The sequence below is a fragment of the Mus pahari genome, chromosome 1 (assembly GCF_900095145.1).
Source record: "Mus pahari chromosome 1, PAHARI_EIJ_v1.1, whole genome shotgun sequence".
Classification (NCBI taxonomy): domain Eukaryota; kingdom Metazoa; phylum Chordata; class Mammalia; order Rodentia; family Muridae; genus Mus; species Mus pahari.
The window spans coordinates 59,394,403-59,413,793 of NC_034590.1; the positions used below are offsets into that span (position 1 = coordinate 59,394,403).

At 35.5% G+C, this 19,391-nt stretch overlaps 1 protein-coding gene and 1 long non-coding RNA gene across 12 annotated transcripts in view; one reads left to right on the forward strand and one right to left on the reverse strand.

Annotated features, from left to right (window-relative positions):
- The window catches only part of Grm5 (glutamate metabotropic receptor 5), a 477,051-nt gene that overhangs the window by 448,363 nt on the left and 9,297 nt on the right, over positions 1-19,391 (forward strand). For 7 of the 9 annotated variants that reach the window (XM_021193532.2, XM_029544608.1, XM_029544590.1 and 4 more), the window contains one exon: positions 10,629-10,724. The exons of the other annotated variants lie outside the window; for them this stretch is intronic. In XM_021193532.2, the coding sequence (XP_021049191.1) occupies positions 10,629-10,724 (96 nt within the window). The remainder of the gene's footprint in view (positions 1-10,628; positions 10,725-19,391) is intronic. 9 annotated transcript variants of the gene reach the window in all.
- Positions 1-19,391, reverse strand: part of LOC115065088 — a 48,877-nt gene that overhangs the window by 13,006 nt on the left and 16,480 nt on the right. The gene's annotated exons all lie outside the window — the stretch shown is intronic.

The window sequence follows — 19,391 nt, forward strand, 5'->3', positions numbered from 1 at the left end:
AAAAAGAAAATACCCTTATAATGAACAAAGACCTGGATTCCATTAAAGTTCCTAAAGAAAAATGGATAAAATACTGTGCTTCCCTCAGTCAATGCCTTTCTTTAGGGTAGTCGCAGAGATGTAAGCGGCAGCACCAGCAGTAATGTCTTGTGGTAGCTATAAGCATTTGTGGGAATCACAGAAAGTGTACTGAAAGTGAAAAGAAAAGAATCATATCAGAACGGAAGGAACAATAACAACAACAACAACCAAGCAGATGTGTCCATCGTAGTTGTGGTATTTCTTTTGTTGTTTTTGTTGTCGTTGTTGTTCAATCCCCTTTAGTTGTTGCTAGCCTCTTTCTGAAATTGTCCACCCTTATTTCATTTCTCATTCACTTACTCTTTTTCCCAGCGGGAAAATAATGGGAACCCCAGCAGAATGTGATTGTTGTAAACCCTGAGATAGAATGATGTCTGTGATTTGTTGGAATTTACGAAACTGTATTTTATTCATGGATAGTCATGTGCAAGTCAATGATAAGTTTGCCCAGGCATTTGCTACCATCTCCTGTATGTAGTTCTCTTTAGAGAAGAGAAAGACAACTATGCCATCCCCATGACAAAGAATGTATCAGGGTAAAAAAAAAAACAACAACAACAACAAAAAAAACCCAAAACATTCTAATCTTTTTCACTGAATTTAGGTTTTCATGCCACTTACACACTTCACATAGTTATTAAAGGTAATTACACACAGTATGCCTCTCAGACCAGAGTGTGGTCTACCTTTATTGTAGCTTTTCCCATTTTAATTCTAGGTGTCTGGTCTTTCTAACACCAAGTAAGTGGTTGTTGCTCCCTTCACAAACTCAGTGTTGTCTAATTGTTCATCTCTGTTGGGCATCTTTGCCCTCTCAATTTTACTCTAGCTTCTTTGAGTACAGAGCCTATAAAGTATATTTTCTTCACTCAACTAAAAATCTGGCATCTATTATAGAACATGTACCATATGCATCTAGTTTGTTATATGGTCAGCAGGACATAGTATGAATACCAAAATCAACACTAACTAGCCCTGTGAGCTGTAGTTCCCATGTGAATAGCATGAGGAGCTATGAAGCTCAGAGTACTACCTCACCTCATTTTCTTCCTCCTTCTCTTTTGAGTCATTGGTTTCCCCTGTTGAGTTTTTGATTATTTTTCTCTTTTTTTCTCTTTTAGTTATCTCTTCATTAATTAGAATTCTTTTCTTTAATCTGATGTTCTAGAACACAATCCTGATAGTTTATCAGCCCAGATGTGTGTCTGACTTTGTCTTCTCTACTCACCCAACATTAAGCAAATTATTACACCACTTTTTCTTGTATTTATAGGATCACAATCATATAGAACTCAACCCACAGGGTATTTGTAAGATTAAATGCTCAAATCTCTACAAAATGCTAATATTGTGAGAGAAGTAAGCTCCCATTCTTCAAAGAAGAAATGAAATTTCATATGCTGCTCAGAATCATACAAATAAGTGACTATTCTAATATGTCTTCAATTGCTGTGATAAACATATCAACCAAAGCAATCTGTGAAATGAAGGATTATTTAATTTTACATATTACAGTGTATCATTGATGGAATGCAAGGCAAGAACTCTGGCAGAGCACGAACTTCAGCAGAACAGGAGCTTAAAACCATGGAGGAATACTTCTCATTAGTTTGCTTACAGGCTTATGTTCAACTACCTTTCTTATAGGGATCACCCTCATATGCTTAGGAAGAACACTGCTCATAGCGGGCAGAACACTCCCAAATTAACTAGCAATTTTTAAAAAGTGCCCAACAGCCTCCATAACCCAATTTGAAGGAGACATGTGTATAGGTTTTGGTTGTTTGGTTGATTGGTTTGGGGAATATTTTTTTACTTATTTTGCTTTTATACATACAACATTATTCATAAGGTATGTGAATAACTGGAGATTATATTATTTACAAAAAGATTGGAAAAGAAATCTCCTGTAGGTACCAAAGAATATGTACATACTTCTATATGTTAGTCACATTCATCCATGATACACTACTATATTTTAAAACAACCACACAATTAGTACTAGTTCAGGACCAGACCCATGACTGTAAAGAATCACGAATCATTAGTGAATACTTCCTTTAGTGTCTCCCATCATAAAAATAAAACTGCCTCCTTTCCACACAATATGTTTCATTTATAGTGACAGGTTTTTACTTAAAGAGCAAACTGAGAAAATAGTTTTGTTACAAGTGGTGAACATCACCATAAACCATAGAATATCACCCTAAAGCCAGGAAAATCTGATTAATCTTATTCCCTTAATTAAAATGACTTACTTTTAAATTAATGTATTTATTTATTCACTTTACATTCCAACATCAGCCCTGATAATGTGAAAAAGAATAGTAGTATAGTATTGATACCTAGTCCCAGATTGATGTTTTTAGCCCTCTTTTCTTGGTACCACTGATTTTCATGGGTACATTCTTTCTCTCCATAACTTCCTTTCTAGGCTTCAGCAACTATAGTAACAGTAAGCATTGCTCTCCTTCCAGTGCATCTCATCACACACACACACACACACACACACACACACAGACTGAACTAAAATACTCCAATCTCTTTCTCCTACCCCACCTCACCTTATTTAGGTTGAAATAAAATGTCTTGTAAAATCTGAGAGAGAAAAGAAGATTGAGGATAGAGCTGAGGCACAAGCATGAACCAAGACAATCTAAAAGAAATCATGACAAGATTTTGAAAATTTAATATAGTTGCCTGTGTCCCATGAGCTACTTAAAGACAAAACTGTGGTACTGGTAATATTTGTAGCTAGCATTTGACTTGAACAAAATATATATTATTAGTACTAGCTGGTGACTTTGAACAAATTACTCACTTTCCCAATGTCTTAGGGCCTTCTTATTGCGAAAATAGAAACAAGAATAGTAACTAGTCAATACTATAATGGTTAAATCAGAATATTTGGGTTTGTCTTTAGAATAGAGTGTGTTGTATAGTAGGTGCAAAATAAATAATAACTCCTCATTATAACTCCGGATTCGGCTTACTCCTAGGCCTGTCTGTTTCATTATATACAAGATGTAAGGATAAAATCCCATTGGGAAGCCACTCAACTCTATTAGCATAAAATTTCCTGAAAACTCCTCAGAAATGGGAATAAATCCCAAAATGCAAATAACATTTAATTATTACTTTTTGAGAAATATTCCTTGAGGTTGGCCCTATACTTGTGGAGCATCACCCTCTGCTTACCATTAATCTGTAGACTGAAATGGCTTCCTACATGAATATAATGTATACTTGGACAGCATCTTAAGACTAACTAATAAATCCATGTCTTCAAGACTTCTCTTGAGGGTGAGAAAAATAGCAGTATTGGAGGAAAGTCTAACATGAAAAGGCAAGAACTCAAGATGGTTCTTCTTTGAAAACTGCGCTGTAAGTGGGATTAAACAATGTCCTTAGGAAATTCTTTGGAAGCTAAGTGGAGGGCTTTACTTAATATAAAACTTAACATATTTTTGTAATACTTTGTGCTGTAATTTATTAAATTATTCTCCAGTGTTTTGTTTTCTTTTGTTTAGTTTTTTGGGGGGAGGGGACTTTTTTAAAACACTAAGAGATAAATGTTTGTGAAGCGAGATCATACACATCTATTGAATTATTTTCTATTAATGAATTCCACTGACTAGAGTTATTGAGTCAATAAAACTCATTCTTTACATTTGATTGCTTAGTTGCATTATTCAACACCTGACAATTTCCTCCTGAAAAAAAAAATGTATTCCTACAAAGAATAATGTATTACTTGACAGCTTCTTGAGTCTTTTCAAAGTTTATGTGCACTTCTGATATCCTTTTATGAGACTATTCATCATGGTCTTTCTCTGTTTTTAAACTGAAGTTTTAAATGAATCAAGTCAGCATTTCATATCTGAGCAAAAAGGGTTTTTGTTTGTTTTGTTTTGTTTTGTATATGTTTGAGTTTATTTATACTTTTTGTTTTATTTTTCAATTTGTTTATTCTTGAGAATTTAATACATTTATACAATGAAATCTGATCATATCCTCCCCTCCTTTCCTCTTCAAATTTTCTCCATATTCCCCTTTCCATGACTGAGTATGGAATCTACAGTTTATGGAATTTTTGGTAAGCCATTCTAATGTATATATTCACAAGTTTAAGCCAGAAAGTTACTCTGCAAAAACATACTTGTGACAGCTTTTTAAAATTTGGTCTTACTCATTCTAAACTGAAGATTATTAATACTTTTTTTTGCCTCTCTTTATCTGGAATTTTTCTTATCAATTTTCCTTGGAAGTTTATCTTGGACTGTCCTTGGTCACTTCTGGAAATAATTTGGAGCATTTGGAGTCTTAAATACCTCCTCCCTGTGTGTCTTATGATGCAGTGCTGTGTTATATACTTGCTTACCATCAGCTCTTTCTTACCAATGCATATTTTGAAGCCTGTGTAGATTTCTGTGCTTTTTCTGCCTAAGGGAACTCCAGGGGATGAAATGACATTTCATTTGTGTGTTGAAGAAGCTTGAAGAGTGGCTTTTTTCTTTACTTCGCCATTATGTAGTCAAATTTGACCTTTGAAAAAATAAGTTTATGTTGTCCTCAAAGCCTAGATCTATTAAGCCCACACTGTAGATTTCACGGAAGACCTTTCTGGTGTCTCAAATGCATTACTAGTCTATTTAGATAAGTTGTTCTCAGCATAGAATGAGGGAAGAGTAAAGACCATGTGATTTGGGTGTAAAACACTGTGTCTAGCCCACTTCTAAGACTCACCACCTGTGCGGCCCTGGATACTGAGATGAAATCAGAGGCTTTTTTAGCCATAAGCACTTGGTTTAAAGGATGGGGAAAAGCTTTTAGAAGAAATCATATGATGCAAGAAACCTTTTGTATAAGACTGTAATTGTTAATCAAATATACAGGATGTCACAGTTTATCTCATCTTATGAATGGCTGGATCCAAAGTTAGGATGGCTCTGAAGGGAAAAAGCATATTCCATATGAATTTTTGGTTTTGTGGTTTTACTACGTGTCCATCCCCCCCCTTTTTTTCCCTGTTTCTGTGCATAATCCATTAACTACCTGCTGGTCTTAGTTTGTAAAGACTATTATTAACACAACAACTGAGTGGCTTTTGAACAAGATTTGTTTCTCACAGACTGGTAGCTGAAAAGATCATGTACTTCCCACATCTAATGTCTGGTGGTGGTCAGCCATGTTTCTTTATATATTCTTTGAAAAATATCATACATATATACAATGTATTTTGATCAAATCTATCTCTCACTTTCTCTCTCCAAATCCTGAAAGAACTTCCAAAATCCATGCCCTCCTTTGAATAAAAAATGTGTTCAAAACAAATGATAAATTTCAGATTATAACATCTAGTAAAAAGAAGAAAAAAAAAAGAAAGAAAAAGAAAAAAAAAGAAAAGTGTTTTCAAATTCCTAGCATATTATTCTTTGGTGATTCAGAGCTGTAGTTATTTGAAAGTACTATTAAATCTAATAATTTTTATTATTTGAAAATAATTTTACCTATATAAATAATAGAATGTGAAGAATTTAAAATAATCATAATTTTAAATTTTTAGAATTTCTTTTATGTGTGTCCCCACTTGGAGGAAGTAGGATGGGAGCCTTATGCAGTCTCTGCTTTTGGGGCATGAATACCAGTTTTGAGAGATCTGGCACAACACTGTTATGCTATCGATTAAGATGCCATATACTTTTGAGGGGTTATAAACATATGGACAGTAGTACTGTCCAAATTAGGTATTTCATCCTTTCACTGACACTATTAAAATCTCACCCATTTTACTCTCATTGATAAATATTCCTACTTCATTGATTAGTCTGAGAGGATATAACCTGAATGTAATAAGTTTTTTTTTTCTTTTTTAGATATAAATATGTCTCCATAATTTAGTTCTTCTGTTATTTATGCATTTATCCAGGCCATCAATTGACAAATATTATCACCTATAAATGATGAGTTTAGCAAGCAGTAATTACAAATAGTCATAGCACATGCCTTCAAAGAGTTTAACTTTTGTTACAGGTATTACTGATAAAAGTATACAGTAGAATAAAGAACAAAGTAAAATAGTATTTGTATTATATAAATACTCCTGGGAAAAGCAGAAAGTAGTAACAGAAACTTAAGAAGTGAGGCTTGTTCTTTGGAATGAAGTGGGTGTAGCAGAGTGTACTGACCTTTGAGCAAAGATTTAAAAAGGGTAAGGTAATAATCAAGTAGAAAAATATTCTCTACATTCTTTTTTCCTCCTACAATTATTTTATTTCAAAACACTATACGATTAATTCCTTTCCTTAAACACCTTCACCTTTTCCTCATCCTTTAGCTCTTGACCCAATTCTATAAAGTTATTTCAATGAGCTGGGATAAGGGTCAGTAGTTGGCCACTGTTCTAGCATGGGTAGGTCTCTAGCACCAAGGTCCAACACTATGAAACAAAACAAAGAACGCAAATAACAACAAAGTTCTATTAAAGAGTTGATATCTCCCCCCCCAAAAAAAACTTTCCATTTCCCTTTTATTTATTCAGAGAATGTTTCTTTAGTGATTCTGTATTACAAATAATATACTGTTGCTTTATATATACTCTGATCAATTCTCTGGGTTCCCAGGTTTATGCCTAAGTAATCTTAAAATCCTCTTTTACTTACAGATATAAAAATCCTTTGTGGGATTGTGTGTGTGTGTGTGTGTGTGTGTGTGTGTGTGTGTATGTGTGTGTGTGTGTGTGTGCACGCGCACACGCTTGTGCACACACATGCATGCGTATAAGCCAAAAGTCAAACTGGACTTGTTCAAAAGTTAAACTGGACTTGTTTAAAGCCCTGCGACTTACATGTTAGGTTATTAGGTTAGTCTGGATAACCAATGAGTCAACGGCATCTTTCTCTACACTCTACCTCTCCAGCACTAAGACATTAAGACTACACTCATAAGCTATGAGTGTTACATGGGTGCTGTGGATATAACCAATGACTTCATTGCATTGGAATCATCTTAACAACTAACTCCACAGACTTTTATAAATTTTTGTGACTTTGAGTGACTTCTATAAGTGCATCAGATATTCCTCACTTAGTAACTATTTTTATATTTTGTTAACCAAGAAAAGACTCTTTTCTTCAATATTATCTTCCCCAGTTGAGGCATAGTTATCTTCTAAAAAAAGAAAAGGAAGCAGAAGAAAACATAAATTGCTTTACAAATGGGATAGATTTATAATGATAAATGATGTTTTCTGGAAGATCATATTCCTATTTATTTCATCTTTAAACTTATTCTCCCTCTTTATTAGTGCCCTATCCAGAGTAAATCTTTAAAATGTTTTACACAAAATCATTTCAATATGAATAGGGATGTATCTCAATAACAGAGCATGTATTAGGATGTATAAGGACTTAGGTTCAAACCAAAATGCATGTACAACCCATACACACAAGCGCGCACACACACACACACACACACACACACACACACACACACACACCACGATTTTTTAAAGAATGCCAAGAATAGAATACATATCTTCATTGTTTTCACAGATGTTGTAAAGAGATCCTGTGGGTACAGCATGTATATGGAGTTAGAGGACAACTGTGGGAGTTGGTTTTCTCAATCCAGTATGAAGTCTAGTATGTGGGCCCCAAGGATCAAATTTAGGCCATCAGGTTTAAAACTATAATTTTACAAACTTTATGCTCCATTCAACACCTTCATACTTTTTTTAATAGACTTAAGTAGAAATAATTGTATATCTTCAATGAAGAGTATTAAAAAGTTGTTATTTTGAGTACATGTTAAGTTAGTATTTGGTAACTCAAAAAAGTTATAATTATATATAGGTAAGAAAGTCACCTACAAGGGAAAAGGGGACAGCCTGAACCATATTAATTTCAACTTATGTTAAATACAAAGTAACCCGAAAGTTCTAAAACTGCCGTATTTTTTTCATTACCAAAATATACTTTTTGTTGTTTTTTTAGTGTGATTTCTTGTACTTTATCTTTTTTAATGTACCTCATTTTTGTTGGGGAGTTGCTATTTGCTGGTTGGATGCATGGATGACTGGGTGGGCAGATGGTCGTTCGATTGGTTGGTTGCTTACTTACTTTGTTGTCTAGTTGTTCGGTTGGTTGTTTGATTTACTGGTTGGCTGGCTAGCTAACTTTATAGATAGATTCATAGATAGATAGATGAATGGATGTATGGACAGATAGATAAATAAATGATTGGTTAGTCTCTAAGAGTTATTATCAGGACAGTTTAGGCTTTGATAGAATATGCTGTTTAAAGTATATTTAAGATTGTATAAATGAAGACTACCAAGCCATGTATGATGACATGAGGGAAAATGAACATGGAAACAAGTGTGAACGTCCAAGAACTAATGTGTGTGTGTGTGTGTGTGTGTGTGTGAGAGAGAGAGAGAGAGAGAGAGAGAGAGAGAGAGAGAGAGAGAGAGAGAAGAATAATAGAGTATGAAAGGATAACAGACACGGACAGTGGATGGGGATGAAAATAGCAATGTAAAGCCAAAGACCTAGTGAGAGAGAGGCAGAGGCAGAAGATAGAGGAATAAATGTGTAGGTATTTTAAAACATTAGTGAAGACTAAGTGATTGTCCAGCTATTAACCTAACAGTAGATTTTCAAAAATATAAGTTCTCCTTGTAAGAACTGAAAGGCCATAACAAATGTAGTGCTCCAGGAATCCCATTTTAGTTGTATAAGATTTTGGTTGCATAATCCAATTCACAAATAAATACCAAGTACTTAGTATTGATATATGGAGTGCTGTCCAATGACAGGTATTTAACCACAGCTTACCTTTAAGATATTTCTTTCATATAACAAAGACTGTTCCACCTGCCTTTGCCCTATGTTGTACTTCTCCATACAAGTTCTTTCTTCTGGACGCCCTGCTTATATGGTTACTTGTATCTTTCTACTCCTTTTTTCTTCTCCCATCATTCTGTGAATCTGATAAAGCAAGATCTGGAGATAATTTTTCCTTGCATCTATCATATAAGCCTACTGCTTATTGATTATAGATGCTCAAGAAACAGTTCACAAATTAATCCATAACCTTTATTGAGTTTTATGTAACAATCACTTTTAATTCAAATACAAAATAGTCTTAACATTTTGGAAGAAAAAAATCCTAATATATCTCCCTTAGGGTTAAAATTATCTTAATTATATGACATTTTGTTTTATGTTCTTTTCTTTATGAGATAGCACTAATAGAAACTGAAAAGAATGGGACTCAACTAGGGTTAACAAATCTTCACATAGTAACTCTATTTCTCTTGCCTGGTGAAGACCAGGACAAGCCCCATGAGACAAAGTATATATTCTCATGCCTTGTACCTTGCAAACTACACTGGAAGTTGTTTTCTATTGGCTTGGCTGATAAATTTGGTGGAGTAAGTTAAGATACTCTCACTCTTCTTATTCGGAAGTGAAGTAGACTATTTCTCCTCTTACCCCACATATTTAGAACAATCAGTAAGAAACTATTTCTACAACAGTACTCTATCTCAAAAAAGCCCTCAGAAGGGTTCATCTTATATACACTGTAGATTCATATTAAAGAGATGTCATTACTCATTTTAGACAAAACACTTGTGGCCCCTCCCTCCACCCCTGGGGTGGTGAGCAACTGGTTCTGTGATAAAATGTATTTGAGCCACACTCCAAATTTTGAGCTACCTATTATTGGCCCCCCCAAAAGAAAAAAGACCTTAGAAACTTTTAAGGAACCTTTCATATTACACAGACAGACAGACAGACAGACAGAGGGATATATATATATATATATATATATATATATATATATATATATATATATACATATATACATGGAGAGAGAAAAAACATGCCATTTTTTAATATTGCCAGCATGTACATAAATATTCATATATAATATATCTCAGTAAGGTGGAAGATGGACAGAATTTAGTTATAAAAGATTGATGTTGGAAGGCTAAAGTTGGGTTCTAAACTTACACTTTGCAATCAAAGTCCAGATGAACCACTTAACGTTTTGTCTTTTGTCAACTTACTTAACCTTTGCAATTTTACATTTCTTCCTCAGTAACATGGAAATAACCATAACAGAGCCTCTGTCACAGGACCGCTGACAGGATTAAATTTAGGTAAAGCTTTAGTACAGAGTCTGATGCATGGTAAGCATTAAATAAATCTTTACTGGTTAATTATCATCTCTTCTGGATGCAAGGAATTGAATTTTTCTTATCTGCTAACAGATGTGATAAATGTATAGGTTAATCTGTTATGTAAAATGTATATTTCATGAGAGTTATTCCCAAAGTAACACAATCTTTCCTGAGTTTTCCATATACCATTGACATCATCGAGTAAATATCACAGGTCAGCACGCACTACAGTGAGAAACAGAAATCCTTGTTTTGGTGTGGGGTGACCATGTTTGCAGTCATGGCTCTTCCCCAGCCTGGAGGTTAAGCACACAATCACATCTTTCTGTTTGCTCCTGTCCTTGTTCATGCTTACCAGGTACAAAGACAGGAGACTGGCCCAGCACAAGTCGGAAATAGAGTGTTTCACCCCCAAAGGGAGTATGGGGAATGGTGGGAGAGCAACAATGAGCAGGTAAGAAAACTGTGAGTGGCCTGAGGTGGCGTGAAATAAATGTATGCAAGCTAGAGGAAGAGGCGGCTCCCGGTCTGGGTCCTTGCTCAATTATGCATCCCATCCAGTAAGTCCAATGCGGGCCACCATTGGTTTGTTGTTTGTGTTTGATCTGTAAAACCTATACCATCTTCATGTCAACTAATGGGAGCCTCCTGTCCCAGATGCTGCTGTTTCTTAGGGTTGTGTGCTTTGCATGTCTGAAGGCTTAGCTAACAGTCAGTTCTTCATTGGATTTTAATTTATTGGCTAAACAGTTCTGGAGTTTGCAAAGTAGAAGATATTGGAGGAAAATCATATTTTAGGACTATCCAATTCTTCAATGAAATAAATGCAAAAGACTAGGACTGGATTTGAGGGAAGGATTGCAATCGAGAGAACACTGAGCCAGGAAATTACTGTGAGTTACTTTGAATGCAATGTATCATAGCCAAGAGCAAAGACAAAGCCAATCTAGTGGAGTATAATGAAAGAGACATTTCTTGAACTGAAATCAGGAAAGCTAATCCTCCTCTGGCTACTATAGCTTTGCAGCTCCTTGACTTTGTTGTGTTGGTGGTGAAAACTTCCTATCGCTGTGCTCTGCATGTTTCTTCGTACTAGGGACTTCCAACTGAGTTGTACCCTGTGGAGTAGGGTACTTGGAACTATCAGCAACAACTGAGCTGTGTTGCATGAAATGAACGTGCTTTATTTGCATGCAACTGCGTTTTAAGAAAGGGGCTCTAGAGACATAGGCAATCAGGGTTGTATTAAACAGCTCCAAGATGCTGGAAAAACTGTACTGAGAAATCACCTCACTGTGAGCTAACTCTCCTGTTCTATATTTTTGGGTCATTTCTCAATTCAACTGTGGTATGGAGCTGTTAGGGGAAAGTATTACAGACTGTCGTTTATTCATGAAGTGAGGAAGTTCAGAAAATAGTGCGTCCTTTTGTGTTTGCATGTGCTTAGAGCTTGAGGCCAGCTGTGTAATCAGAAGTAAGACTGTTGACTCCTGTTGAAATTTTACCTCCAAAAATCTGTTTGCTTCCTCAGTGGTGGGATCTTTCTCATTTTCAGAATAATGGCTCACATCTATCAAGAACCACCATACTGCACCACTGCTGGAATCTATTCATGGCAGTCTGTGAAAATGGTTTCAGGAATTGTGTGGTTGACATCAGAGAAACCATAGCTAAGAGATTAACAAATCAGGTTCATGGCTCTCAATGAGTGTGTACACATATAGGCCCTGTGTCTATACACAGTTTTCTGCCCATAATCACTTTTACAGCTATCTCTGGGTCTTAACAGATGGTTTTAAGGAAGTGATTTAACAAACTACATTTTGGATCCTAATTTTCTTTCCTTTAGATAATATGAAATGGTATAAATTCTGTCTTGTAAAAATAATCCAGTAGCTCTGGAGTAGAGTAGACAAGAGAAGACTGATTACATCTAATGAAAGCTGGATAGTTATGTCTAGAATGACTTCTGATATGAAGTCTAGAATTGAAATTCCAAATCCATACATGTGTCTGGCTATCGAGCGCACTGGAGAAAACCATGGGTGTGCAACCTCAGACTTCTTCATCTAACAGTGTTTCAATTGAACCAGATTATAAACTGACATTTTGCAATAAGCTACACAACTGGAAGATTCTGTGGAGCTACTTAAGATAAGCAATAATTCCAAGTTATTCCATTCAGCAGCCTCAGAAATTTTAATCAGATTGTAGAACTCTTAGATCTAGTCAGTCCAGAGATTGGATTTCCTCAAGGCTGCCGGGACTAAGCATAAAAATTGGTGGACAAAGAGAGTAGGCCATAGAGTGTGGGATGAAGGCACAGCAAGTCCAATATAACAAGAGTCTTGGGGTCAGATTCAGATGGACAGAGGTAGCAATTTCAATATGCACTACAGGAATAGTCTACACTTTCCTACAACAGCAAAATATTATTTGAGTTTTTGTGTTCACTTTTTAAAATGTGATCAAGGTACTCAGAAGGCTTATTACAGGGATATATCCTAGAAGAAAAGGGAACTAGTCCAAGCTAGAGTAAAACCATTTTGCTGGAAGTAACACCCCAAGACCCATAGAGAATCAGAGGTAATTAGACACAAATGATCTTTTCATGATAAGATTTCTTCTCACTTTGTTGGTATCAAATAAAAGATTGAGAGAAAGAGAAGAAGAGATAAGAAAAAGCCTGATCAAGAAAGGAAACAATGTATCTTGATGTACTAAGAACGCCTGAGGAGAAAAAGACCCAAAATTGCACAAAAAGTAAGATCAGCATTCATGAGATGAGTGTGTTTTCTCCAAGTTTACACTTGATTTTATAATACACAGATATATCCTAATAATAAGTTTTAAATGAACATTAAAATTAAATCAAGATATAAGTAAATTTTATGAAAGCAGTTTCTTAGTGAAGACCTAGAATAATTAGTTCCAATTGGCTTATTGGGGAACTACAGATTTAGCAGGACGTTAAATAGACATATAGGAGACACCTACAGATTCTGCCCTGGTCATCTGCCAAGGCTTCCTTTCTTTTTCTGTTCTTTCTAAAGTTTCCTCAGAGTTCTTCCTAAAGTTACTCAGAGGAGTGGCATGTATTTACATGCTATCTTTCCTCTGTAAAGACTTGGACCTGTTTTGTGCTGTTTATTAAACACACAGTCCCAGTGAAGTACTAAAAGAAACTCAGTTGACCACAACAACCCAATAGGGAATTATACATCTCATATGCTTGGTTTCTATATTCTCTTTAAATTCGCAGTTTGTATGTGAATTTGTGTCTGAATATAGTGGAATTTTTCATCTTTTCAGTGTACAATCTAAATGTGTATCAGAATTCTTCAGACTGCAGAAGTAATAGAGATGGGTATATTGTGCTATAGACATTGGTATCCTCTCAACCCTGCTGTAGTTGCCATGTGAGTTCATGCAAAATGCCTTCCTGCCACCAGGAATGACTAGAGCTCAAAAGTGGATATTATTGTCTCCGTGCTCGCTAGGACACAGAGAACACTTTCTGGAGTCTGTTCTCTGATGTGTTCATACTTACCCCATAAAAGAGAATCATCATAGTTACTCGTCTCTGAGAAAGGGCTTTCTTAGTTAAAAGAAGTACTTGGATGTGTAATCCCTCACCAGTGCTAGAAGAAAGGAAGGTAGTGTGAGCTGATTTTATGAATTCAAAACGGGAATTTTTATTGTTGATATCACAACATTGGTTTTATGAAGAGCTAACCCTAATTACTTGAAAAACTGAATTTATCTAGTATATATAGCATCTTCAGGGCACTTTACCAGTCTTTAGCATTCCTACCCTTCTTTTTAGTTATGTCTGTAGTTAGTGAGTTCCTTTAAAATGGAAGAAAAATTAAAATATTTTATGATGAAAAGTGCCAAGTTAAAAAGGACAATTTCTTTACACTAAGGAAGTTGGAACTTTTATGGTGTTAAGTGTGTGCTAGATTGTATAGAGTACTTCTTGTTTTTATTCTCCCTTCATAATATGGATAACATCTTGCAAAACTGAGACCTTCAAAAATTTAAATTTATTTATTTAAAATTTATTTAAAGTTCATCTAATTCCAATTCAGTATCTCATGAATTAGTTTGATTCTTCAGCATGGTTTTCTTTTAAGATGTTGGCTCATCATTTACGCACAAAACAAGATGACTTATACATACACTAAATGAGCTTTCCACACCTAACAGCTTTTTACCATTTTACTTCATATTCCTTATAGATCTGGTACACTGTTCTATCAGTCACTTTGACTTCAGTAATTTAGTTAAGATCCATACCCATGAGTTTTCATATTTACTGTAATAGTACCTATGTATGCTGAAGACTCGGGACTGTATAATTTGCCTCATTTCACTAATCCTCCCAGCCTGCAATTTGACATCTGGTACCATTCTGAGCACTGGAACTCCTGTACTCAGGATGCAGCTAGATTTAGTGTGGGAATTGACTTGCAAATAGTGGGACCATTTAGAAAGGTGCTATGACACAGAGCTTTATGAAGGTCAAACCTGATAACACAAGTAAAAATACCTCATGAGCAGTGACAGTCTATTGAAATGGAGCACTACTATCTCAGGACTCTATTACTATCTCCAATAACATGCTTTACACACGCTTTATAATCAAGATGAGTTCCCTAAAAGTCTCTGGATTCCTGACCAGCCCAAACATACAAACAACTATATCTTGTTTTTTTTTTTTATTTGTTTTTTGTTGTCTTGTTTTGTTTTGTTACTAAATTGCAATGTGAGCTTTATAATTATTGCTGAAAAACAATCATTTCCTATTTTGGAAAAACCTATACAATCTTAAATCCTCTTCGAATCTTAGTTGGAACACTTGACACAAAGTTTAGAAGGTATGATGTCATTATGATCTGTACTTTAGTTTCTAGATTTCAATGCAGGTAACTAAATCACGGATAGAAAGAAAGCAATTAATTTAAGAAAGAAATCTGTAATGCCTCAATAAGATGCCGAACTCCAATACATAGTCAGTGGTACATTCTACATTGTTAAGCACTGCCTCTTTCTGGGGACATGGGTGCAGCACTGGCAGTACTGGTAGCATCAGGTATTATCTTAACAACTTTGGTACTGGTAGCACCAGGTATACCAGCAACATTTGAAACGGCCTCCTGTTGCTGTTATACCACAGAAGGTAAGCCAAAGTGCTTCTTCTAAGAGAACTTTGTTAGAGATTAAAGGCTTGAGAAGAAATAATTGGTGGTGCAATAATCCTAGAAATATGTAGTCATTGGTAGTAAAGAAAGAAGGAAGAAACACATCACAGGGACCGATAGAAAGGTTGGTGGAATGCATTTCTCTGTCAAATATGTAATATGAACATTAATGGATTTTATCTATGCTACTTAAAATCCTTAGTCTTTAGACTGCATTAAGCTACAATGTAACCTCGTTGTAAATGTTTCCTTGAAACATTCTTCTTTTCAGTAGTAACTCTTTCTGAAGGGTTGTTTGTGTTTGTGTGTTTGTCTGTCTGTCTTTTTATGCTAAGAGAAAAACATCAATGAGTAGAAGGAAATGTGTTTTCTTCCTGGAGTTTTCCCACCAGAGCATCGCACATCACTTTCATCCTGTCACATTCATTTAAACCTTAGCACCACAGAACAGCATTTGTATATTAGCAAAGCTACCTGTTCTTGAATAACCCTATTTTGCTTACATCACTTCTCTGTTCTTCAGTCTCTAAGGGACCAATTAACTTGGCAAATATCAGTTATATTTTAACATCTTCCTGTATGGAAGTGGTGCTAAATTTGAAACACTGCCAATGGGAGAAGCAGTGGAGAAAGTTCAAGACAATAAGAGATAATGGTACCTCAAGTCAAACAATGCAGGAAAAAAATCAAATACATAGCATTAAATAACTGAGATGTTTACAGTAGAAAAATGGAACAGAAATGAATCATGGGTAATTTTTTTCTCTTCTCATTTATTAATCAAGCTTATAGACTACATTTATTCCTGCCAATCAGTCTGAATTCGCTGGCCCATGTTAGACAGTGTATCTGTTTCTGATAATGAAAAGCCCAAAGCAGTTTACTGGTAAGTTGTTCAAATCGTAGAAGAAAGGAGGAGGAAGAGAGGAGGAAGAAGTGTAGAGCCTTAAGTCAGGAATGCCCACACAGAATCCTTACAGCAAAGAAAAAAGTCCAAATTCTGCCTTTTGAAACTTTGACTGTTGCACCTTCCCCACGTAGTTAAACAAGATCATTGCCTATCTCTTGGATATAGGTTGTGGGTTTCTGAACTTTAGATTCTGTTTCCTTGATGGAAATGTCTTTTACTCGCAGCATTTCATCATGCTCCATTAATGATTGAAGGCTGAGTGCATTTTATCCACTGTGGGAAGGTGGCTTTCTCTGGCTACTACGTCTGGCAGTGCTTTTCCTTTCCTGTGGAGTTTCAAGTACTTTGTTTGCTTTCCCATGCCAAAGCCCTGGAAATTGAACTCTTGCCTTCACACTCCACAAATTCTCACTGTCTTTGCCCTTTGCAGCCTCCCATTTCCTACCTCCTAATTTTTAAAGTTCTGGGAAAAGGAAAAAAACTCATCTATCTCAAAATATGGTGACTAAATAGTGGTAGCCTTCTTTTGTATCTAAATTCTTTTTTAGATTTATTTAGGTCACTGTTGAAAAGTGTTTTACCCATTGATAATTCTCATCTACAATACCAAAAATATTGACAGATGAAAGTCACTCATAGATGCCATCTATCATTTCTTGCCTATTGTCTTAAGGTTTCTATTACTATACTAAAACACCAGAATCAAAACAACTTAGAAAAGAAGGCACTGAATTTGGGACTCACAGTTCCAAAAGTTAAAGTTTATGACCATCAGCGCTGGGAGCATGGCAACAGGCAAGCAGGTATGGCAATGAAGCAATAGTTGAGAACTTACATGTGATCTACCAGCATGAAGCAGGGAAAGCTAATTAGAAATAGCATGGGTGTTTGAACCTAAGCTCGTCCTTACCATATACCGTCTCCAGCAATGCTATACCTTCTAATTTTTTCCCAAATTCCATCAACTGAGGACCAAGTATCCAAATATATGAGCCGCGGGGGAACAATTTTATTTTTAATTTATTTTAATCATTTTATTATGTGATGTTTTTATTGAAAAATTAAGACAATATATACCGATCATAATTCCCCTCCCTTATCTCCTCCCAGATTATCACCCAATCAACTCCATTCACTTTCTGTCTCTTTCAATCTGAAAAACAAAGAAAAATAAACCAAGGGACACATACACACACATCACAAAACCTCAAAATTGAAAACTAAAATATACAAGCAAAAGACCAAAAATAATATTTTTTTTAAAAAAAATGTCCAAACAAAGCAGTATGAGACAGAAAGTCTAGAAAAATACCAGTGACTTCATTTCATGTTGGACACAATGCCTGCCCTGAAGTATGGTTCATATACCCAATAATACTCCACTGGAGAAAACAATTTTTAATTTGCCAGGGGTTATCTATTGCAGATAGCTTCTTGGATAGAATTGGGAGTCCTTGTCCACTTTCTTCTCTCAGCACTAAGACTCCACCTGAACCCATACAGCCCTTGTGGGTGATACCACTGTCTTTGTGAGTTCATGTATGCATCAGTCCTGTTATATCTGGAGGGCTCTGTTTCCATAGAGTCATCCATTTGCTCTGACTCTTCACAATCTTTCTGTATCTTTTGCATATACCCCCTGAGCGCTGCTTGGAGGCATTTGATAAAGAATTTTGCTTAGAAATGACTGCTCCAAAATCTCTCATTCTTACACATTGTCTAATTGTGAGTCTCTGTGCCAGTTCCCATCTACCACAAAAAAAAGGGGGGTTCTTTGGCGATGGCTAAGTAAGGCACTGATACATGGGTATAACAGTATATCATTAGGAGTCAATTTATTGCATGTTTCTTTAACAGAACTACTTGGTTTCCTATGGGGCCATTCTGATTCAAACCATTGTGCCTATATTTGTTCAAATGCCAGAATTGTTAAGATGGTCTGACTGTAGATTACTCCTACAATCAAAACATGCACCATTCACTGAAATTCTAAAACTAAGCTGTAGAGAACTAGAGCTATCTAAAGAAGTAGTAGTTTTGTTGAATCAAAGCATAAAAAGAGATTGAACAACTGTCACATAATATCAACATTTATGGGTGATAGCTTTAAATGCCTTAATGAAGGTCTCTAGTTGTTATATCTGGCAAATGTTGCTGCCTAATCAACTGATGCTATTGGAATTAATGACAAGCAAGGGGCACGGGAAGCTTTTTTCTGAGTTTAGTAACTATGTAACTAAGAAGCACTAAGGTATGGGGTAAAACAGAATATATATCAAATGACTTCCTTACATACTTAAAGCACATACTATCTCCAAGCAGTACCTAACTTCTTTTTCTTCCATAAAATAAGAAAAAAACGTGTGTGTGTGTGTGTGTGTGTGTGTGTGTGTGTGTGTGTGTGTGTGTGTGTTTAGTGTAGTCTTGGGCATTGAAATCAGAACTATAAGTCATGATGTGGCATATGTCACATGTGGCCATTTAGTAACTCAACTGGGTAGTGTAAGCCACCTAATCTCATTAAACTTTGGTTGTCTCATCTTGTAAAAAGCCAATAACAGTATTGATCCCAGAACCATGACAATCAAGTCATTCCTAAAAGCTCTCTATAGAGTACCAACACATAAAAGACAGTGTCATTTTTAGTTTGTCTGTGTGTTTTTGTAATTTAGTCTTCAAATTCATTTCCTTGTAGTTGAGTGTTCATTCTATGTAAGTCTTTAACGTGAATATCACCAGAGCTATTTAAATAGTTTCTATCAACAAGATAGCTTTTTACAAACATTTAAGCCATAACTGAAAAATACATATATATATATAATATATATATATTATATATATATATATATATTATATATAGATAATAATACTATATCATGTTTCTTACTGTAAGTTTTAAAATCATTATGTGCCGGGCGTGGTGGCACACGCCTTTAATCCCAGCACTCAGGAGGCAGAGGCAGGTGGATTTCTGAGTTCAAGGCCAGCCTGGTCTACAAAGTGAGCT